The 24,000-nt window shown below is 44.3% G+C and overlaps 1 protein-coding gene across 2 annotated transcripts in view; it reads left to right on the forward strand.

The window, feature by feature from the left end:
• Positions 1–23,545, forward strand: part of LOC110508222 (phosphatidylinositol 4,5-bisphosphate 3-kinase catalytic subunit alpha isoform) — a 28,803-nt gene extending 5,258 nt beyond the window's left edge. For both annotated transcript variants that reach the window (XM_036966102.1, XM_036966101.1), the window contains exons 6-21: positions 3,533–3,618; positions 3,958–4,063; positions 6,824–6,976; positions 7,331–7,465; positions 7,820–7,944; positions 8,174–8,255; positions 8,494–8,658; positions 13,317–13,420; positions 15,658–15,829; positions 16,067–16,173; positions 16,365–16,486; positions 16,880–16,958; positions 17,654–17,824; positions 18,227–18,344; positions 19,033–19,184; positions 19,488–23,545. In XM_036966102.1, coding sequence (XP_036821997.1) covers positions 3,533–3,618; positions 3,958–4,063; positions 6,824–6,976; positions 7,331–7,465; positions 7,820–7,944; positions 8,174–8,255; positions 8,494–8,658; positions 13,317–13,420; positions 15,658–15,829; positions 16,067–16,173; positions 16,365–16,486; positions 16,880–16,958; positions 17,654–17,824; positions 18,227–18,344; positions 19,033–19,184; positions 19,488–19,758 — 2,148 coding nt within the window. In that variant the 3' untranslated portion in view covers positions 19,759–23,545. The remainder of the gene's footprint in view (positions 1–3,532; positions 3,619–3,957; positions 4,064–6,823; positions 6,977–7,330; positions 7,466–7,819; positions 7,945–8,173; positions 8,256–8,493; positions 8,659–13,316; positions 13,421–15,657; positions 15,830–16,066; positions 16,174–16,364; positions 16,487–16,879; positions 16,959–17,653; positions 17,825–18,226; positions 18,345–19,032; positions 19,185–19,487) is intronic.
• The last annotated feature ends 455 nt before the right edge of the window (positions 23,546–24,000 follow it).

Raw genomic sequence — 24,000 nt, forward strand, 5'->3', positions numbered from 1 at the left:
TTTAAAGCCGGATTTGGATACAAAAAGATTTCCCAAGCTTTAAACATCCCAAGGAGCACTGTGCAAGCGATACTATTGAAATGGAAGGAGTATCAGACCACTGCAAATCTACCAAGACCTGGCCGTCCCTCTAAACTTTCAGCTCATACAAGGAGAAGACTGATCAGAGATGCAGCCAAGAGGCCCATGATCACTCTGGATGAACTGCAGAGATCTACAGCTGAGGTGGGAGACTCTGTCCATAGGACAACAATCAGTCGTATATTGCACAAATCTGGCCTTTATGGAAGAGTGGCAAGAAGAAAGCCATTTCTTAAAGATATCCATAAAAAGTGTTGTTTAAAGTTTGCCACAAGCCACCTGGGAGACACACCAAACATGTGGAAGAAGGTGCTCTGGTCAGATGAAACCAAAATTGAACTTTTTGGCAACAATGCAAGACGTTATGTTTGGCGTAAAAGCAACACAGCTCAGCACCCTGAACACACCATCCCCACTGTCAAACATGGTGGTGGCAGCATCATGGTTTGGGCCTGCTTTTCTTCAGCAGGGACAGGGAAGATGGTTAAAATTGATGGGAAGATGGATGGAGCCAAATACAGGACCATTCTGGAAGAAAACCTGATGGAGTCTGCAAAAGACCTGAGACTGGGACGGAGATTTGTCTTCCAACAAGACAATGATCCAAAACATAAAGCAAAATCTACAATGGAATGGTTCAAAAAGAAACATATCCAGGTGTTAGAATGGCCAAGTCAAAGTCCAGACCTGAATCCAATCGAGAATCTGTGGAAAGAACTGAAAACTGCTGTTCACAAATGCTCTCCATCCAACCTCACTGAGCTCGAGCTGTTTTGCAAGGAGGAATGGGAAAAAATTTCAGTCTCTCGATGTGCAAAACTGATAGAGGCATACCCCAAGCGACTTGCAGCTGTAATCGCAGCAAAAGGTGGCGCTACAAAGTATTAACTTAAGGGGGCTGAATAATTTTGCACGCCCAATTTTTCAGTTTTTGATTTGTTAAAAAAGTTTGAAATATCCAATAAATGTCGTTCCACTTCATGATTGTGTCCCACTTGTTGTTGATTCTTCACAAAAAAATACAGTTTTATATCTTTATGTTTGAAGCTTGAAATGTGGCAAAAGGTTGCAAAGTTCAAGGGGGCTGAATACTTTTGCAAGGCACTGTATACTTAGTCAATGTATGGGGGTACAGGTTAGTCGAGGTCATTTGTAAAGTGACTGCATAGATAATAAACAGCAAGTAGCAGCAGTGTAAAAACAAGGGGGGTTCAATGTACAGTAAATAGTCCGGGTGGCCATTTTGATTAATTCAGCAGTCTGATGGCTTGGGGGTAGAAGCTGTTAAGGAGCCTTTTGGTCCTAGCCTTGGCGCTCTGGTACAGCTTGCCATGCGGTAGCAGAGAGAACAGTCTGACTTGGGTGACTGGAGTCTTTGACAATTTTTTGGGCCTTCCTCTGACACCGCTTAGTATATGTGTCCTGGATGTCAGGAAGCTTGGCCCTAGTGATATACTGGGCTGTATGCTCTGCCCTCCGTTGCGCCTTACGGTCAGATGCCGAGCAGTTTCCTTACCAGGCGGTGATGCAACCAGCTGTAGAACTTTCTGAGGATCTGGGGACCCATGCCAAATCTTTTCAGTCTCCTGAAGGGGAAAAGGTGTTGTTGTGCCCTCTTCACAACTGTCTTGGTGTGTTTGGACCATTCTAGTTTGTTGGTGATGTGGACACCAAGGAACTTGAAATTCTCAACCTGCTCCACTTCAGCCCCGTCAATGTTCATGGGGGCCTGTTCGGCCCTCCTTTTCCTGTTGTCCACAATCAGCTCCTTTGTCTTGCTCACATTGAGGGAGAGGTTCTTGTCCTGGCACCACACTGCCCGGTCTCTCAGTTCCCGATAGCCTACCTCATCGTTGTCTGTTCTCAGCCCTACCACTCTTGTGTCGTCAGCATACTTAATGATGGTGTTGGAGTCGTGCTTGGCCACGCAGTTGTGGGTGAACAGGGAGTACAGGAGGGGACTAAGCATGCACCCCTAAGGGGCCCCGGTGTTTTAGGATCAGCGTGGCAGATGTGTTGTTGCCTACCCTTACCACCTGGGGGTGGCCCGTCAGGAAGTCCAGAATCCAGTTGCAGATGGAGGTGTTTAGTCCTAGGGTCTTTAACTTAGTGATGAGCTTTGTGGGCACTATGGTGTTGAATGCTGAGCTATAGTCAATGAACAGCATTCTCACAGGTGTTCCTTTTGTCCAGGTGGGAAAGGGCAGCGGGGAGTGCGATTGAGATTGTGTCATCTGTTGGGGCGGTATGCGAATTGAAGTGTGTCTAGGCTTTCCGTCATGGTGGTGTTGTTGTGAGCCATGGCCAGCCTTTTAAAGCACTTCATGGCTACCGACATGAGTTCTATGGGGTGCTAATCAATTAGGCAGGTTACCTTCACTTCTTGGGCACAGGGATTATGGTGGTCTGTTTGAAACATGTATGTATTACAGACTCGGTCAGGGAGAGGTTGAAAATGTCACTGAAGACACTTACCAGTTGGTCATCGCATGCTTTGAGTACATGTCCTGGTAATCCGGCTGGCCCCGTGGCTCTGGGAATGTTGACTTTTTTTAAGGTCTTGCTCACATTGGCTATGGAGAGCGTGATCACACAGTCGTCCAGAACTGCTGGCGCTCGCATGCATGCTTAAGTGTTGCTTGCCTCGAAGCAAGCATAAAAGGCATTTAGCTCGTCTGATAGGCTTGCTCCACTGGGCAGCTCGCGGCTGGGTTTCCCTTTGTAGTCCTATAACATTTTTCAAGCCTTGCCACAGCCGACGAGCATCACAGCCGGTGTAGTGGGATTCAGTCTTAGTCCTTTATTGATGCTTTGCCTGTTTAATGGCTCGTCTGAGGGAATAGCAGGATTTCTTATAAGCATCTGGATTAGTGTCCCACTCCTTGAAAGCGGCAGCTCTTACCTTTTAGCTCGGTGCGGATGTTGCTTGTAATCCATGGCTTCTGGTTGGGAAATGTACGTACGGTCACTGTGGGGACAACGTCGTCGATGCACTTTATTGATGAAGCTGGTGACTGAGGTAGTATACTCCTCAATGCCATTGGATGAATCCCGGAAAACATATTCCTGACTCCGACATTGCTCGTCCTAATATTTATTTTACTTTTAGATATGTGTGTATTGTTGTGAATTGTTAGATATTACTGCACTGTTGGAGCATTTTGATACACCCGCAATAACATCTGCTTAATATATGTGACCAATACAATTTGATTTGATATGTATAGTCATATGAACAAGTTCAGGCAGTACTGCTTTACAAAAGGTTTTCTCCCCACTGAACACACGATCCTGTTGTCAGTTCTGTTGTACATGTCAGTGCAGGTCCTCGTGAAGAAGAGGAACAACATTTAGATGTAATATCTGAATAGATCCGGTTTGGGCCCTAATGTCCTGGATGTCAGTTTCTGTATCTATGTAAATGATTGATGTGTCCCTGCTATTGATCTAGATCTATGTACGGACTGGGATCTACCACGGTGGGGAGCAGCTGTGTGACAATGTGAACACTCAGCGTGTGCCATGCTCAAATCCCAGGTATGCCATCCAGCGTCATAATAAACTGTGCTTTCTTTATGAAGTACTTGCTAAATCACATACTGCAGGTCGTTACAGTGAGACCATTTTTACTCGCATATGTATTTTGCTGTGCGACCTGGATTTTTAATTTAGGAGCACCAGTGTGCCTAGAAAAATGTATGATTCTACCTTTTTACTACCTCACATTTTGCGTTTGTGCTCCTAAATGTCTTTCGGTGTGCCTTTATTTTTCAACTTAGGCTCACATGTGCTCCTTGTAAATAGCGACGCCTATTGTTAGCTTCATAAGTATGTTTATTTGATTGATTGGTGAAATGTTCTTGTTGTCCATCCCAGGTGGAATGAGTGGCTGAACTACGACATGTACATTCCAGACATCCCACGTGCCGCCCGCCTCTGTCTGTCCATCTGCTCTGTGAAAGGGAGGAAGGGGGCTAAAGAGGTGAGCTCTCCCTCCTGCCTACCGGTGCCAGGAACTTAGTTGGGCCAAACCAAAAGTCACTTTTTTTCCCCTGTCAGAAAGTATCAGAGGTCTCAAACTCAAAATACCAGAGGGCCTATGTCGGTCTTACTGTTGTCAGGGGGGGGCCTATGTCGGTCTTACTGTTGTCAGGGGGGGGGCCTATGTCGGTCTTACTGTTGTCAGGGGGGGCCAATGTCGGTCTTACTGTTGTCAGGGGGGGCCCAATGTCGGTCTTACTTGTCAGGGGGGGCCCAATGTCGGTCTTACTGTTGTCAGGGGAGGCCAATGTCGGTCTTGGTGTTGTCAGGAGGGGCCAATGTCGGTCTTGGTGTTGTCAAGAGGGGCCAATGTCGATCTTGGTGTTGTCAGGGGGGGGCCAATGTCGGTCTTGGTGATGTCAGGGGGGGGGGGGCAATGTCGGTCTTGGTGTTGTCAGGGGAGGGGGCCAATGTCGGTCTTGGTGTTGTCAGGGGGGGGGGGCCAATGTCGGTCTTGGTGTTGTCAGGGGGGGGGGCCCAATGTCGGTCTTGGTGTTGTCAGGGGGGGGGGCCAATGTCGGTCTTGGTGTTGTCAGGGGGGGGCCAATGTCGGTCTTGGTGTTGTCAGGGGGGGGGGCCAATGTCGGTCTTGGTGTTGTCAGGGGGGGTGGCCAATGTCGGTCTTGGTGTTGTCAGGGGGGGGGGGCAATGTCGGTCTTGGTGTTGTCCGGGGGGCCAATGTCAGTCTTGGTGTTGTCCGGGGGGCCAATGTCGGTCTTGGTGTTGTCCGGGGGGCCAATGTCGGTCTTGGTGTTGTCAGGGGGGCCAATGTCGGTCATACTGTTGTCAGGGGGGGCCAATGTCGGTCATACCGTTGTCAGGGAGGGGGGGGGGGCAGGCAATGTCGGTCTTAGTGTTGTCAGGGGGGCCAATGTCGGTCTTGGTGTTGTCAGGGGGGGCCAATGTCGGTCTTGGTGTTGTCAGGGGGGCCCAATGTCGGTCTTGGTGTTGTCAGGGGGGGGCCAATGTCGGTCTTACTGTTGTCAGGGGGGGGGGCCAATGTCGGTCTTACTGTTGTCAGGGGGGGGGGCCAATGTCGGTCTTACTGTTGTCAGGGGGGGGCCAATGTCGGTCTTACTGTTGTCGGGGGGGCCAATGTCGGTCTTACTGTTGTCAGGGGGGGGCCAATGTCGGTCTTACTGTTGTCAGGGTGGGGGCCAATGTCGGTCTTACTGTTGTCAGGGGGGGGGGGGCAATGTCGGTCTTACTGTTGTCAGGGGGGGGCCAATGTCGGTCTTGCTGTTGTCGGAGGGCCAATGTCGGTCTTGGTGTTGTCAGGGGGGGCCAATGTCGGTCTTGGTGTTGTCATGCGGGGGGGGAAATGTCGGTCTTGGTGTTGTCAGGGGGGGGCCCAATGTCGGTATTGGTGTTGTCGGGGGGGGGGGGGGGCAATGTCGGTCTTGGTGTTGTCAGGGGGGGCCCAATGTCGGTCTTACTTGTCAGGAGGGGCCAATGTCGGTCTTACTTGTCAGGAGGGGCCAATGTCGGTCTTGGTGTTGTCAGGAGGGGCCAATGTCGGTCTTGGTGTTGTCAGGAGGGGCCAATGTCGATCTTGGTGTTGTCAGGGGGGGGGGGGGCCAATGTCGGTCTTGGTGATGTCAGGGGGGGGCCAATGTCGGTCTTGGTGTCGTCAGGGGGGGGGGGCCCAATGTTGGCCTTGGTGTTGTCAGGGGGGGGGGGGGGGCAATGTCGGTCTTACTGTTGTCAGGGGGGGCCAATGTTGGTCTTGGTGTTGTCAGGGGGGCCAATGTCGGTCTTGGTGTTGTCAGGGGGGCCAATGTCGGTCATACTGTTGTCAGGGGGGGCCAATGTCGGTCTTACTGTTGTCAGGGGGGGCCAATGTCGGTCTTACTGTTGTCAGGGGGGGGGGGGCAATGTCGGTCTTGGTATTGTCAGGCGGGGGGGGGGGGGGGCAATGTCGGTCTTGGTGTGGGGGGGGGGGGGGGCAATGTCGGTCTTGGTGTTGGGGGGGGCCCAATGTCGGTATTGGTGTTGTCAGGGAGGGGGGGGAAATGTTGGTATCACTGTTGTCAGGGAGGGGAGGGGCAATGTCGGTCTTGGTGTTGTCGGGGGGCAATGTCGGTCTTGGTGTTGTCAGGAGGGTGAAAATGTCGGTCTTGGTGTTGTCAGGGGGGGGGCCAATGTTGGTCTTGGTGTTGTCAGGGGGGGGGAAATGTCGGTCTTGGTGTTGTCAGGGGGGGCCAATGTCGGTCTTGGTGTTGTCAGGGGGGGCCAATGTCGGTCTTGGTGTTGTCAGGGGGGGCCAATGTCGGTCTTGGTGTTGTCAGGGGGGGCCAATGTCGGTCTTGGTGTTGTCAGGGGGGGCCAATGTCGGTCTTGGTGTTGTCAGGGGGGGCCCAACGTCGGTCTTGGTATTGTCGGGGGGCCAATGTCGGTCTTGGTGTTGTCAGGGGGGGGCTAGAGCGAAGCAGCTTTTGGGCCTGACGTGGCCCTCGGGCACCCGGTTTGAGACTCCTGTTGCAGATGGATATGGAGAAAAATACATTACCAGTACATTTCCTGGCTTTAACCAATCCTGCTGTTGTCTTTGTGCAACCATTGCCTTCAATTTTATCCTTCCATTGCTTGGAATGCTATATCGTTTAACAAAATAATTAACTATTTACATTAACCACGATTCCAATCCAACTCCATACATTTGACTACAATACAATCCAACGTTGCTCTATTGTTGCTGCAGGAGCATTGTCCGCTAGCCTGGGGCAACATCAATCTGTTTGACTACACCCACACTCTAGTGGCCGGGAAGATGGCCCTCAACCTGTGGCCTGTGCCCCATGGCCTGGAAGACCTGCTCAATGCCATCGGAGTCACTGGCTCCAATCCAAACAAGGTCGGAGGTGTTAGCTAGCTCGACTACACACACACACACACACACACAGAGACCGATGCAAAGACACACTTCCTCAAAGACACTCAGCTAGAGTGGCGAACGAGGAGCCGCACACACACATCTACACACACCTACAGAGACAAAGTTACACACACCATCACGACCCCAAATTCATTCACATACAGCTTGAGCGGCTAGCAATAATCCTCCGCTCTCGCTGTCTAAGCCTCGTATCTCCCTTATTAATGACTAATTGACGCGCCACCTAACCCCACAATAGGACACCGTGGTTCTCTTAAGGCCCTTTTGAATGACCCCGTGTGACCTTTTCATTATATCACCATGGGCCCACAGGAAACCCCTTGTCTGGAGCTGGAGTTTGATCACTTCAGTAACCCGGTCAAGTTCCCCGACATGCCGGCCATCGAGGAGCACGCCAACTGTAACATATCCCGGGAGCTGGGCTTCAACTACTGCCACACCGGTTTGGTAATTCCCAAGCGTTTGTGTTTCTAAGTCAATATTAACATTGTACGTTAATCTGTTATGTTGATTTAATGCTGTTGACAAGTCGGGTATACTAGAGACGTCACTAGCAGTCACCGCACAACCGGAGACGCCTGTGGTTTCATATTTCATTCATAGTGTCTCTCCCTGAGGCATGTTCATTAGGCTCAAAACAGGAAGGAAAATCCCCCATCTTGAAACAGGGAGGGTACTACCTGAGTGTGTCCAATAAGAACACAGATTTGAGTTTCCTGTGTTCATTGTGTTTATTGAACACAACCCTGTTTCCCACCAGTACTGTCGTTTTAATAAGCAGCATAATTGTCTCTATTGCAGAGTAACAGACTGGCGAGGGACAACCCCCTGACGGACAGTGACAATGAACAGCTGCGCTTGGTGTGTAACAGAGACCCACTGTCTGAAATCACTGAGCAGGAGAAGGACTTCCTGTGGAGGCACAGGTAATATGCAGTGTGTGTGTGTGTGTGTACATACAGTGTGTATGCTTCATCAACAAATGCATATTTGTTATGAAAAACTCGTAAACAAAACCCTTGCAAGATCTATCTAACATTTCTTACCTGAAATTGTTTGGTTACTTGCTCAAGCTACTCAACAAGCTCTTCTACTAACTATCCCAGTGTGTGATGTTAGGAGAGGAAACTAATGCACTATACTCTCCACCTGTAGACATTACTGCGGGACTATCCCAGAGATACTTCCCAAGATTCTCCTGGCAGTGAAATGGAACTCCAGAGATGAGGTTGCACAGGTAAACAGTCTCACATTTCAACTGCTGACACTTGTCTTTTTTAATAGCCTAGCATAGCATGGGCTATTTGCTGCATATTCATTTTAATTGATTTGACTCATTTAGCCATTTGGTTCCATTTCTGAGACGGTCATGTCAGTAAATATGATTTTTTTTTTTTTTTTTTTTTTAATAATTTCCTCGAGCTTTGCATTTTATTTTAGACATGCATTTTTATATTTGTTGTTCTTTGTCTCAGATGTATTGCCTTCTGAAGGACTGGCCAGCCATAAAGCCAGAACAAGCCATGGAGTTGCTGGACTGCAACTTCCCCGATCCCATGATTCGAGACTTTGCCGTGAAGTGCCTTGAGAAATACTTAACAGACGACAGACTCTCTCAATACCTCATCCAGCTGGTCCAGGTACAGTAATAAATACCTACTAGACAGACTCATTACCTCATCCAGCTGGTCCAGGTACAGTAATAAATACCTACTAGACAGACTCATTACCTCATCCAGCTGGTCCAGGTACAGTAATAAATACCTACTAGACAGACTCATTACCTCATCCAGCTGAACCAGGTACAGTAATAAATACCTACTAGACAGACTCATTACCTCATCCAGCTGGTCCAGGTACAGTAATACATACACTCGTGTTCAAAAGTTTGGGGTCACATAAAAATGTCTTTGTTTTTGAAAGAAAAGCACATTTTCTGTCCATTTTAAAATAACATCAAATTGATCAGAAATACAGTGTAGACATTATTAATGCTGTAAATGACTATTGTAGCTGGAAACGGCTGATTGTTTTATGGAATATCTACATAGGCCTACAGAGGACCATTATCAGCAACCATCACTCTTGTGTTCCAATGGCACGTTGTGTTAGCGAATCCAAGTTTTTAATTTTAAAAGACTAATTGATCATTAGAAAACTGTTTTGCAATTATGTTAGCACAGCTGAAAACTGTTGTTCTGATTTAAAGAAGCAATAAAACGGACCTTCTTTAGACTTGTTGAGTGTCTGGAGCACCAGCGTTTGTGGGTTCGATTACAGGCTCAAAATGGCCAGAAACGAATACTTTTCTTCTGGAACTCGTCAGTCTATCTTGTTTTCCTTTGCAGAGTTGCAAATAAAAATCCCTATCTCAGACTGGCCAATAAAAAGAAAATATTAAGATGGGCAAAAGAACACAGACACTGGACAGAGGAACTCTGCCTAGAAGGCCAGCATCTCAGAGTCTCCTCTTCACTGTTGACGTTGAGACTGGTGTTTTGCGGGTACTATTTAATGAAGCTGCCAGTTGAGAACTTGTGAGGTGTCTGTTTCTCAAACTAGACCCTCTAATGTACTTGTCCTCTTGCTCAGTTGTTCACCGGGGCCTCCCACTCCTCTTTCTATTCTGGTTAGAGCCAGTTTCCTCTGTTCTGTGAAGGGGGTAGTACACAGCGTTGTACGAGATCTTCAGTTTCTTGGCAATTTCTCGCATGGAATAGCCTTCATTTCTCAGAACAAGAATAGACTGATGAGTTTCAGAAACAAGTTCTTTGTTTCTGGCCATTTTGAGCCTGTAATCAAACCCTCAAATGCTGATGCTCCTCATACTCAACTAGTCTAAAGAAGGCCAGTTTTATTGCTTCTTTAATGAGCACAACAGTTTTCAGCTGTGCTAACATAATTGCAAAACTGTTTTCTAATGATTAATTAGCCATTTAAAATAATAAACTTGGATTAGCTAACACAACGTGCCATTGGAACACAGGAGTGATGGTTGCTGATAATGGGCCTCTGTATACAGATAATGGGCCTCTGTATATGTAGATAATCCATAAAAAAATCTGCCGTTTCCAGCTACAATAGTAATTTACAACATTAACAATGTCTACACTGTATTTCTGATATTATTTTAATGGACAAAAAAAATGATTTTCTTTCAAAAACAAGGACATTTCTACGTGACCCCAATCTTTTCAACTGTAGTGTACCTACCAGACAGACTCTCTGAATACCTCGTCCAGCTGGTCCAGGTACAGTCATACGACCCACTCATGGTCTGTGCTGTGTAGAGACAGAATGGCCACATAGAAACCACATACTATACTATTCTATTCATTTTCTTTGACTCAACATGAATGCCACTGCCATCTTGATAGTTGGGGTTTTGACACCATCTGACAACGTTTTAAATAATTAACACTACGTAATGACATAATTCAATATGATCCTTTAGGCTAAAATGCTTTATTTTACATGGTGGCTTTATTCCGTCTTATCTCTTTCTGTGGTTTGCTAAAGTAATCCTTTTTGATTTACAGTGTATTCAGAAAGACCCCCTTGACTTTTTCTACTTTTTGTTACGTTACAGACTTATTCTAAAATCGATGAAATTGATGAAGGAAAAAAACAATCTACACACACTACCCCATAATGACAAAGCAAAAACAGACATTTTTGACATTTATGCAAATTTCTTAAAATAAAAAAACAGATATAGTTTATTTACATAAGTATTCAGACCCTTTGCTATGAGACTTGACATTGAGCTCAGATGCATTGATCATCCTTGAGATGTTTCTCCAACTTGATTGGAGGCCATCTGTGGTAAATTCAATTCATTAGACATGATTTGGAATGGCACACACCTGTCTATAGAATGTCCCACAGTTGACAGTACATGTTAGAGCAAAAACCAAACCATGAGGTCAAAGGAATTGTCTAAAGAGCCCTGAGACAGGATTGTGTTGAGGCACAGACCCGACTTTCAATCCACATAAATCAAATCACATTTTAGTTGTCACATGTGCTAACTACAACAGGTAAAAAGACCTTACCATGAAATGCTTACTTACAAGCCCTTAACCAACAATGCAGTTCAATAAATTAGAGTTAAGAAAATATTTACTAAATAAACTAAAGTAAAAAAATAAACACAATAATGAGGCTATATACAGGTGGTACCAGTACCGAGTCAATGTGCGGGGGTACAGGTTAGTTGAGGTAATTTGTACATGTTGATAGGGGTAAAGTGACTGCATAGACAGTAAACAGAGAGTTGCAGCAGTGTAAGAACAAGTGGGGGGGTCAATGTAAATAGTCTGGGTGGATATTTCATCCCCCACATGGACATTCTTCCTGCTCGTATCTCATTTAGGCTACACTGGTTTCCAGTTAAGAGTTTACATCTATCAGCTCCTACAGAGAGGTAATGAACTCAACAGTTTAATGAATTGGACAAGTCGCTCCTAATTTTAGGCTCCTGCTATTAAGGAGAAGAACACGAAGGGTGAAATCGACTATTCACCTCAAATATTTAATACATTTCAGAACAAGGCTGTAATGTAACAAAATGTGGAAAAAGTCAAGGGGTCTGAATTAGAGGTTGAGCGATTATGATTTTTCAACGCCGATACAGATTATTGGAGAACCAAAAAAGCCGATGCCGATTAAAAAAATAAATAAAATGATAGTAGTAATAATAATAATAATATAAAAAATATAAATAAATAAATAATAATATAATAATAATAAAAAATTATTATACAGAATAATTTTGCACGCCCAATTTTTCAGTTTTTGATTTGTTAAAAAAGTTTGAAATATCCAATAAATGTCGTTCCACTTCATGATTGTGTCCCACTTGTTGTTGATTCTTCACAAAAAATACAGTTTTATATCTTTATGTTTGAAGCCTGAAATGTGGCAAAAGGTCGCAAAGTTCAAGGGGGCCGAATACTTTCGCAAGGCACTGTATATATATAATTATTTTACATGTATTTTATTGTTATTTGTAATAATGACAATCACAACAATACTGAATGAACACTTATTTTAACTTAATAAAATCAATTTAGCCTCAAATAAATAATGAAACATGTTCAATTTGGTTTAAATAATGCAAAAACAAAGTGTTGGAGAAGAAAGTAAAAGTGCAATATGTGCCATGTAAGAAAGCTAACATTTAAGTTCCTTGCTCAGAACATGAGAACATATGAAAGCTGGTGGTTCCTTTTAACATGAGTCTTCAATATTCCCAGGTAAGAAGTTTTAGGTTGTAGTTATTATAGGAATTATAGGACTATTTCTCTCTATACCATTTGTATTTCATTAACCTTTGACTATTAGATGTTCTTATAGGCACTTCAGTATTGCCAGTGTAATAGTATATCTTCCGTCCCTCTCCTCGCCCCTACCTGGGCTCAAACCAGCAACACAACGACAACAGGCACCATCGAAGCAGCGTTACCCATGCAGAGCAAGGGGAACAACTACTAGAAGGCTCAGAGCGAGTGATGTTTGAAACGCTATTAGCGCGCGCTAACTAGCTAGCCATTTCACTTCGGTTACACCAGCCTCATCTCGGGAGTTGATAGGCTTGAAGTCATAAACAGAGCAATGCTTGACGTACAACGAAGAGCTGCTGGCAAAACGCACGAAAGTTCTGTTTGAATGAATGTTTACGCGCCTGCTTCTGCCTACCACCGCTCAGTCAAATACTTAGATACTTGTATGCTTGTATGCTCAGTCAGATTAAATGCAATGCAGGACACGCTAGATAATATCTAGTAATATCATCAACCATGTGTAGTTAACTAGTGATTATGATTGATTGTTTTTTATGAGACAAGTTTAGTGCTAGCTAGCAACTTACCTTGGCTTACTGCATTCGCGTAACAGTCAGTCTCCTTGTGGAGTGCAACGAGAGAGAGGTAGGTCGTTATTGTGTTGGACTAGTTGACTGTAAGGTTGCAAGATTGGACCCCCCGAGCTGACAAGGTGAAAATCTGATGTTCTGTCCCTGTACGAGGCAGTTAACCCACTGTTCCTAGGCCGTCATTGAAAATAAGAATGTGTTCTTAACTGACTTGCCTAGTTAAATAAAGGTATAACATTTTTTTTACGGCAAATCGGCGCCCAAAAATACCAAATCTGATTGTTGTGAAAACTTGAAATCGGCCCTAATTAATCGTCCATTCCGATTAATCGGTCGACCTCTAGTCTGAATACTTTACGAATGCACTGTATGTGGGTGTGTGTTGTAAACGTGCCCTGTTTTTTTTCTTCTTCTGGCCACCAGGTTCTTAAGTACGAACAGTACCTCGACAACCCGCTGGCCCGCTTCCTGCTGAAGAAGGCTTTGACCAATCAGCGGATAGGACATTTCTTCTTTTGGCATCTCAAGTGAGTTTGTTTTCCGGTTGTTTCCACAGCGTGTATTATGGATGGCTTGATGTTGCCACAGGCAGCTGGAATGCCATTCTGCTGGTATAATACATCTTTCTCCAAGGTCCTCTAAAAAGCTTAATTTGTGCATATCAGGGTTTATGTAAAGAAAAGCTGACCGAGGGCAATTCGCCAGATCAAGTTACACATTTATTTTCACACATTTATTTGCGTAATCACAAGACATGTGTTTTTGAAAATGTTTTTGCATACATTTCTATGGGTCATGCATTTTGAGAAGTCTTGCATGTACATTTTGTATGAGGGTGCACAATTAGAGGTCGACCGATTTATGATTTTTCAACGCCGATACCGATTTATTGGAGGACCAAAAAAAAGCACATACCAATTAATCAGACAATTTTTTAAAATGTATTTATTTGTAGTAATGACAATTACAACAATACTGAATGAAGACTTTTATCTTAATAAAATCCATTTAGCCTCAAATAAATAATGAAACATGTTCAATTTGGTTTAAATAATGCAAAAACAAAGTGTTGGAGAAGAAAGTAAAAGTGCAATATGTGCCATGTAAGAAAGTTAACATTTAAGTTCCTTGCTCAGAACATGATAATATATGAAGGCTGGTGGTTCCTTTTAACATGAGTCTTCAATATTTCCAGGTAAGAAGTTTTAGGTTGTAATTATTATCGGAATTATATGACTATTTCTCTCTCTACGATTTGTATTTCATATACCTTTGACTATTGGATGTTCTTATAGGCACTTTAGTATTGCCAGTGTAACAGTATATCTTCCGTCCCTCTCCTCGCTCCTCCCTGGACTCGAACCAAGAACACAACGACAACAGCCACCATCGAAGCAGCGTTACCCATGCAGAGCAAGGGGAACAACTACTCCAAGTCTCAGAGCGAGTGATGTTTGAAACGCTATTAGCGCGCACCCCGCTAACTAGCTAGCCATTTCACATCGGTTACACCAGCCTAATCTCGGGAGTTGATAGGCTTGAAGTCATAAACAGCGCAATGCTTGAAGCATTCGAAGAGCTGCTGGCAAAACGCACGAAAGTACTGTTTGAATGAATGCTTACGAGCCTGCTGGTGCCTACCATCGCTCAGTCAGACTGCTCTATCAAATCATAGACTTAATTATAACATAATAACACACAGAAATACGAGCCGTAGGTCATTAATATGGTCAAATCCAGAAACTATCATCTCGAAAACAATACGGAACCGTTCCGTATTTTATCTAACGGGTGGCATCCATAAGTCTAAATATTCCTGTTACATTGTACAACCTTCAAAGTTATGTCATAATTACGTCAAATTCTGGCAAATTAGTTCGCAACGAGCCAGGCGGCCCAAACTGTTGCATATACCCTGACTCTGCATGCAATGAACGCAAGAGAAGTGACACAATTTCACCTAGTTAATATTGCCTGCTAACCTGGATTTCTTTTAGCTAAATATGCAGGTTTAAAAATATATACTTCTGTGTATTGATTTTAAGAAAGGCATTGATGTTTATGGTTAGGTACAGTCGTGCAACGATTGTGCTTTTTTTGCAAATGCGTTTTTGTTAAATCATCCCCCGTTTGGCGAAGTTGGCTGTCTTTGTTAGGAAGAAATAGTCTTCACACAGTTCGCAACGAGCCAGGTGGTCCGCAACGAGCCAGGCAGTTAACCCACTGTTCCTAGGCCGTCATTGAAATAAGAATGTGTTCTTAACTGACTTGTCTAGTTAAATAAAGGTGTAAAAAAAAAATATTGGCCAACTCGGTGTCCAAAAATACCAATTGCCGATTGTTATGAAAACTTGAAATCGGCCCTAATTAATCGGCCATTCCGATTAATCGGTCGACCTCTATGCACAATCAGGTCGATGATATATGATTAAATCTCATATGATGGTATTTGACATTGACGATATATCTTGAAGGTCAAGACTATGCTGTATTTGAACCTTACAAATCCATACTGTGCAGTTTTATCAGTTGAGCAATATCTATCTGTTAAATGAAGTCTAAATGAATTAACTAAGCCTTATTTTTTTCGCCATACTAAGATTGTTGAATGACTATGCGACTAAAATATATATATATTTTTATTATTATCTACTTATATTAATGTTGCAAAACGATTATATTGCAATATTTATAGTAGCATATCGTAGAAGAGGTCTGCTGCTGAACCAATCACAATCACATAAGTTATTGTCTCTGCCTCCAGGTCGGAGATGCACAACAAGACTGTGAGCCAGCGGTTTGGCCTGCTGCTGGAGTCCTACTGCCGGGCCTGTGGCATGTACCTCAAGCACCTGAGCAGACAGGTGGAGGCCATGGAGAAACTCATCAACCTTACCGACCTCCTCAAGCAGGAGAAGAAGGACGAGGCCCAGAAGGTCAAGTTTACACTGTGGTCAAGGCCCTTCCACTTCACGCCCTAATATGGAAGCCTCAATAGATGACCACGTTTTTCTTATCCTCAATACAACACAAAATAACAACCCACAGTCATACAACAAACTAGCGATACTAAGCAAAACGAGTAGAACTGCTATACAAGCCAACAGGCCCAAATGGTCTTCACGACTATGGACTCCTTGCAGTAAAGTGAAGCTCTCTCTCTCTGCCCTCAGGTTCAGATGAAGTTCCTGGTGGAGCAGATGAAACGGCCTGACTACATGGATGCCCTACAGAGCTTCACCTCTCCACTCAACCCAGCGCACCAGCTGGGAAACCTCCGGTACAGACGCTTTTTCATTCCAGAAAGCGCAGTAGACATGACCACAAACGTCCACATATTTCCCCGGAATGTTTGAACAAAGAAACCAAGAAATGTATCCTGTGAAATTGAGGGTTAATGACAGGTCAAATGTTTTGTTAACGTTATTCTCAGCATCTCCGTGTTGATACAATGTTTACGATCTGTTTTAGCTTGGAAGAGTGCCGGATGATGTCATCGGCCAAGCGGCCCCTGTGGCTCAATTGGGAGAACCCCGACATGATGTCAGAGCTGCTCTTCCAGAGCAACGAGATCATATTTAAAAACGGAGATGGTATGTCTCGCTAATGCATATCGAATCACTCAACCCCCTTGACTCGCTAGACGATAAACATGCTTACAGGATCCCATTTTACATGCATGTCCCCAAACTCACTTTGCATTGCCCTGGCACCGATTCATAATGCATTAAGGCAGGGTTTCCTAAACTCAGTCCTGGGGACCCCAAGGGGTCCACAACACTACACCACTGATTCAACTATCCAACGTTGATCATTAAGCTTTGATTATTTGAATCAGCTGTGTCGTGTTAGGGGTAAAAACCAAAACGTGCACCCCTTTGGGGTCCCCAGGACTGAGTTTGGGAAACGCTGCATTTTAAAGTGTGATCAAAGCTTGAACTGCTCATCATCTTGCTATTCTACCCCGCCCCCCCCGTCTCCTTCAGATCTGAGGCAGGACATGCTGACTTTGCAGATCATTAGAATAATGGAGAACATCTGGCAGAACCAGGGCCTTGATCTCAGGTACTGTCTCTTTGTATCCGCTCAGCAGCAGCACGCATGAATAGTCGATTTCACCCTTCGTGTTCTTCTCCTTAATAGCAGGAGCCTAAAATTAGGAGCGACCCGTGTAGCCTAAATGAGATACGAGCAGGAAGAATGTCCATGTGGGTGGACTGAAAGTCAGGTCGCTTTCTTATTAGTCTATTAACTAATTTATCACAGGCAGGCCAAAACTCCATCCCACCAAAAACAGGCTGACATTTCAGGCTGTCTTTTCAAACCGCTCTTACACTAAAAGGGCATTTATTATAATTTTCACAATTCCACAGTATTATTCCAACCTCATAGGTTGGAATTCCATGACAGACTGACCAGGTGAAAGCTATGATCCCTTATTGATGTCGCTTGTTGAATCCACTTCAATCTGTGTAGATGAAGGAGAGGAGGCAGGTTAAAGAAGCAGTTTTAAGCCTGTGTCGATGGCTGGATAGACGGAGGCATAGATGTGTTGGACTGTAGTATTTTGAGGGATTTATAGACCCATCCAAACTTTCATGATCATATTTTGTAAGTTACTTTTCTTAAATTGTAAATATTGTATATTTTGTTGGAATTGTGAATTTGTATGATTGTGTGCAGGGCTTCTTGGTCTCAAATGGGATTTCCTGTTTTAAATCAATTGAAATATATCCTATTGCTTCCTCTGTGTCATTCAGGATGCTGCCGTACGGCTGCCTGTCCATCGGCGACTGCGTGGGCCTGATAGAGGTGGTGAGAAACTCCCACACCATCATGCAGATCCAGTGTAAAGGAGGCCTGAAGGGGGCGCTGCAGTTCAACAGCCACACACTGCACCAGTGGCTCAAGGACAAGAACAGGGGAGAGATGTGAGTGATGCCTGGGCTAGGTTCCAATAGCCACACTTGAACACTACATAGAACGAATGCCCAGTAGGCCTATGTAGCTTTGTTCTTCTACATTGCTTCATTCGAAGCAATCCTAATTCATTCTAAATGATACTATTGTAATGGATAGAGATTTGGTGAGACATTTCATAGTTCTAAGCAGAGAAACTATTTGGAACAGTCCGTTGCTTATGGGGGGACAACATATCAAGTTTATTCTCCACAGGGCAAAGGTTTCCTGGAATTGCTTAGGAGTGGATTGTACTGTGTTTGGTATTCCTATTATGACAACTTCCTCTTCAGTTAAATGCCATAGGGTTATGACAACTTCCTCTTCAGTTAAATGCCATTTGACTCATGGAAAACCCATTAAACTGTGTCCAGGTACGACCAGGCCATTGACTTGTTCACACGGTCGTGTGCGGGCTACTGCGTAGCCACCTTCATCCTGGGGATCGGTGACAGACACAACAGCAACATCATGGTCAAAGATGATGGACAGGTACTTCACAGACTAACGGCGCTGCTACACTATAGCCGTCAGCCGTTGAGGAAATGCTTCCTTTTAAAATCAATGAAAGCTGCTTCACTGCCTGCGCTACGTCAAGTCCAATGGCAGGATCCAAGCTCAAGACTCTGAGGTTCAATTCTTGATGCACACGATCATTATATCTTGTGAATTGAAATAATGAGAAATCGTTTATTGGTTGCATATGGCCTCGACTACACACAACTGGTTATTTTACTAAGATTTATGACATCAAGAAGCTACTAGCAAAAACTCTAGCGAGATACATTGACTAGCTAAGTTCAGAATATAAACAAAAACAACTTAATTAGAGGATCATTTAGAACGACCACTAGCAACAATGTACAAATTTAAATAAAAAAAACTGGACCTAAGCTGTTGTACTGACACATAATTGATGACTGTGGTGCAGTAGGGGAGAATAGAGTAAAGATGTTCCTCCGCTCTCAAAACAACACGCTCTATGTAGCAGATAGAACTGGTTGGAAGATTCCTGGAATAAGCAGGAAACCTGGGAATCCTCCAACCAGGATTTCTGAAAAACTGGGGAATTTTGTGAAAGTTGCCAGATTTTTTTGCAATCCTACACACTACTCTTTTCTCTTGACGTTCTTTGGTTATAGGTTAAAAAATAGTTGTAAAAAATAGTTTCTCCTTGCAGCTATTCCACATAGACTTTGGCCATTTCCTGGATCACAAGAAGAAGAAGTTTGGCTACAAGCGAGAGCGGGTGCCCTTCGTCTTGACACAGGACTTCTTAATCGTCATCAGTAAAGGAACCCAGGAGTGCACCAAAACCAGGGAGTTTGAGAGGTACAGTTTCACTATTTTGTTATGTTTTATTATGTTAGCGTTCCTACAAGTGAATATTAGGTGTTAGGTTCACTACCCCAAAGGGAAAGGTACGTGTTTGAATATACGATGCCGTACCTTTTTTGACTTCCTTTGCTTTAAATGGATGAGTACATGTCATTGTGTTACAGAATGATATCATTACTCCAACCGATACATAAAAATGCAACTTTTTATGTATCTCTCTCAGACACTCCTAACCCAGGTAGGTTCAACATTTCGCAGACTAATCGTCCCTCACCGCTGTCCTTCCATTCCCACCAGGTTCCAGGAGATGTGCTACAAGGCCTACCTGGCCATCCGGCAGCACGCCAACCTCTTCATCAACCTGTTTTCCATGATGCTGGGCTCGGGGATGCCCGAACTGCAGTCCTTCGACGACATCGCTTACATCCGCAAGACCCTGGCGCTGGACAAGACGGAGCAGGAGGCTCTGGACTACTTTATGAAGCAGATGAACGACGCCCACCACGGCGGCTGGACCACCAAGATGGACTGGATCTTCCACACAATCCGCCAGCACGCCATGAACTGAGATGGGGCCATCTGCCCGGAGAGTAGCAGCAACGCAGAGAGGACGAGGGCGGATCTTTACATCATCCGCCTGGACTGTGTGTCAACGGAGAGACTAGAGCGGATCTCTGCACCATCCGCCAACTAAGCATGCCATGAGCTGAGATAGCAGAGCGGACAACACTAGCGTTCACGGATGGAGCTATGAATGGATAGAAACCATTGACTGAATTGAGAGGCTAGAACGGATCGCTACATCATCTGCTAACTTCTGAGCTCTGAGGGAAATGCACATCTGTACACCATCCACTAGGAGGCGCCAAAAGTGGATATTAGGGATGCATCGATAGGGAAATGACGGACTGATGCGATAATCATATTTACTGGACATTATCTTTCTCATATTGGTATGGCAATATAGCCACAGTTTTCTCTTTGTAAAATTAGGGGAACAACCACGATTGTAAACAGCCATTTTGCAAAAGTTATGTCATTTGTAAGATGAAAGCGATCTATTGTATTATCAGCCGATACCGATATGATGCCCGTTTTTTTTCTTCCTATATCAAAGCCTGCCCAGGGTCATGTCCTGCTAACACACCAGGATACCGTGAAGGCCTGCCCAGGGTCATGTCCTGCTAACACACCAGGATACCGTGAAGACCTGCCCAGGGTCATGTCCTGCTAACACACCAGGATACCGTGAAGGCCTGCCCAGGGTCATGTCCTGCTAACACACCAGGATACCGTGAAGGCCTGCCCAGGGTCATGTCCTGCTAACACACCAGGATACCGTGAAGGCCTGCCCAGGGTCATGTCCTGCTAACACACCAGGATACCGTGAAGACCTGCCCAGGGTCATGTCTTGCTAACACACCAGGATACCGTGAAGACCTGCCCAGGGTCATGTCCTGCTAACACACCAGGATACCGTGAAGACCTGCCCAGGGTCATGTCCTGCTAACACACCAGGATACCGTGAAGACCTGCCCAGGGTCATGTCCTGCTAACACACCAGGATACCGTGAAGACCTGCCCAGGGTCATGTCCTGCTAACACACCAGGATACTGTGAAGGCCTGCCCAGGGTCATGTCCTGCTAACACACCAGGATACCGTGAAGACCTGCCCAGGGTCATGTCCTGCTAACACACCAGGATACCGTGAAGGCCTGCCCAGGGTCATGTCCTGCTTACACACCAGGATACCGTGAAGACCTGCCCAGGGTCATGTCCTGCTAACACACCAGGATACCGTAAAGACCTGCCCAGGGTCATGTCCTGCTAACACACCAGGATACCGTGAAGGCCTGCCCAGGGTCATGTCTTGCTAACACACCAGGATACCGTGAAGACTTGCCCAGGGTCATGTCCTGCTAACACACCAGGATACCGTGAAGACCTGCCCAGGGTCATGTCCTGCTAACACACCAGGATACCGTGAAGGCCTGCCCAGGGTCATGTCCTGCTAACACACCAGGATACCGTGAAGACCTGCCCAGGGTCATGTCCTGCTAACACACCAGGATACCGTGAAGGCCTGCCCAGGGTCATGTCCTGCTAACACACCAGGATACCGTAAAGACTTGCCCAGGGTCATGTCCTGCTAACACACCAGGATACCGTGAAGACCTGCCCAGGGTCATGTCTTGCTAACACACCAGGATACCGTAAAGACCTGCCCAGGGCACGCAACGGAAAATGGATTGATACGGAAAACAAAACAAAAATTCTTATTGGACAAATCTTGTCAGTCTCTTTCTCTTTCAATCATGTTTTCTTCCTCTTGGTGCCCATTGAACACGACCCAGAATACCACCAGCATTGTTAATTCCCAGTGATGGATGGTTGACAGACACTAGGATGTCCTTTTCATCGTCTACTGTCAACTCTAAGACTAGCGAAGAGAACTGACAAATCGTGTTAGATCTCAATTGATGATCACACATCTTGTCCCCCCCCCCCCCTCCACAGATGGAAACGGTCATGTTTCGTGACCTCAAAGTTTGAGATTTTGTACAGAAGTATCCCAATGGTCTTGTATGCATACATTATTCCTTTTTAGTCTTCATTTTCTACTGAGCCAAAGTACTATATATATATATATATATATATATATATATATCTCCCCTACTACATCGGACTTATCAGTCTAACCATGAGTCACTACTATTCCAATCCCTGTGTATCTCCTTTGTAGCACTGATCTCTACAGTATTTGTTTGTCCATCAGTATTATGATGCGTGTGCAGCGTTCTGGAGTAAAATGGCTGCCGTCCAGCACCCAGTTGGATGCAACACAGAAGTTTACGATGACCGACAGAAAATAACTGTAGATTTATCCTGTAACTGTAAATTCATTGAATTCATCCTCTTCGTTTTGTTGTTTTTTCAGGGTTGTATTTTTAAAGGGAAATGGGGGCAAAATGGATGTGCAATGTTATAGTTCTGTTACACTATGCAATTTGTGATCTTTATGTACTGTACTGCAAAGTAGAGTCGATGGGAGTATCTAATCATATACACAGCATTAAAGATGTCTTATCAACTGTACAGACAAGACAGTACACAGAAGACGAATGCACAATTATGCACTGACAGTATCACCGATTTCTTCCCTCACAGGATGACTCTGGAAGAACGGAAGAACTGTTAAAAAAAAAAAGAGCCTCTTGTACCCTGCCTTACACTTTAGTTTTTTCTTCAGATCTAACCAGACATTTTCAGAAAGCGTTTGGAACTACCGTAGATTTCTTTTTTTTTTTTTTGGTGACTTGGAATTTGCTTCATCCTATATTTTCAGAATACAAGTATGTATAGATTTGACCCTATTCCAGACTTCCCCAGCATTCTATGTCATATGAACTCCCTAATCAGTAAAGTTGTTTAAGATCAATAAAATAAAAGTGTAACAGGTGAATTTGTGGTTTTGCCTTCCCTGACAACTACCCTTTTTTAAGTGTGGATTCTGCAGTTTTCTCATTGCATACATATCATTTTATTAGTCAGTTGTTTGCCAGTTTTTACCAAATTACATGGTATGTGTTTCTGTGCAGGTTACAGATGGTTGGGCAGGTCCCATTCAAAACAAGACAACTACAATAACTGTATTACAAACAATATGCAAGCGCTATCATAGGACATTTTTCCTTTTCATTTGTGTTGTGGTTAAATGTCATTATTTTCTTTTCACTGTTAATGCATGAGGTCCCTGAAGATACTTTGTTCTTGAAGTTCATGTTTTAAATGACATTTTGTTACTTGTGAGGTACAATGTCATCACACCATGAAGATAAGCAATACTACCCTGGGGCCAGGGAATAATGTCTGGCACTCATGAACTATATGCGTGTAAATCGCTTTCCTTGAGTAACTACAGAGGTAATATATTTTTGTATTCTAAATGTAGACTAACTCTCAATATAATCACTAAACAAAACAAAAAACTGGAATTATGCATAGTACATCGTTTCACACCCCACTAGACAGCTTGTAGTTATTGAAATATGAGACACTAGTGATGGACAACATGAGCTTGGTAAGGAGGAGAATGTACTGAGTGTAATTTCACTGAAGGTCTTCTGCTCTGGCTAGGAGTACAGTGTAAAAGCACAACGATGAAAAGCGATCCTGCATGTTTTCAAACCCACTATTCATGAGTTATCTATTCATCCCTGTACTATGCACTCATTATTCTTTCAAACTAATTCATATACCATGTCTGGATAGAACCCTGTATTCATTCACTCATTGTACTGTTTGCTCTGTATCCCCAGATATTTTGAGAACCAATAAATGTCATTTCTAATGATCCATTTCTTGCCTCATTTTATCATTAATCTCATAATTAAAAGAAAAATATATTTATAAAAACCTAAATGAATCCTAAATTGTTTCAATTTGATACATTCAGTGTCAGTAAGATCTAGCCTCTTCGTCAGTAAGATCTAGCCTCGTCAGTAAGATCTAGCCTCGTCCCCAGGCTAACTGCTGCCCCATATCGACAAAGTACCTGCTATGAGAAACCAGACCAGGAAAAATGTCCCTTAAAATCAGCAAATTCAGACATGCAGTGGGAGTTCCTATAGTCCTTCGTGCATGAAACTAACTTTCCAGGAGATAGTTGGTAATGTGATCATCCTCTTTTCCATTTCACACTACATCAACCCATTGACTTCTCTCCATACAGTGGGAATCACATACACAGTATATAATCTCCATATCCTGTCACTGGCTATGTTCAAATACACATTGCAGTATGCCACT

This window comes from Oncorhynchus mykiss, chromosome 28 (assembly GCF_013265735.2).
Source record: "Oncorhynchus mykiss isolate Arlee chromosome 28, USDA_OmykA_1.1, whole genome shotgun sequence".
NCBI lineage: Eukaryota > Metazoa > Chordata > Actinopteri > Salmoniformes > Salmonidae > Oncorhynchus > Oncorhynchus mykiss.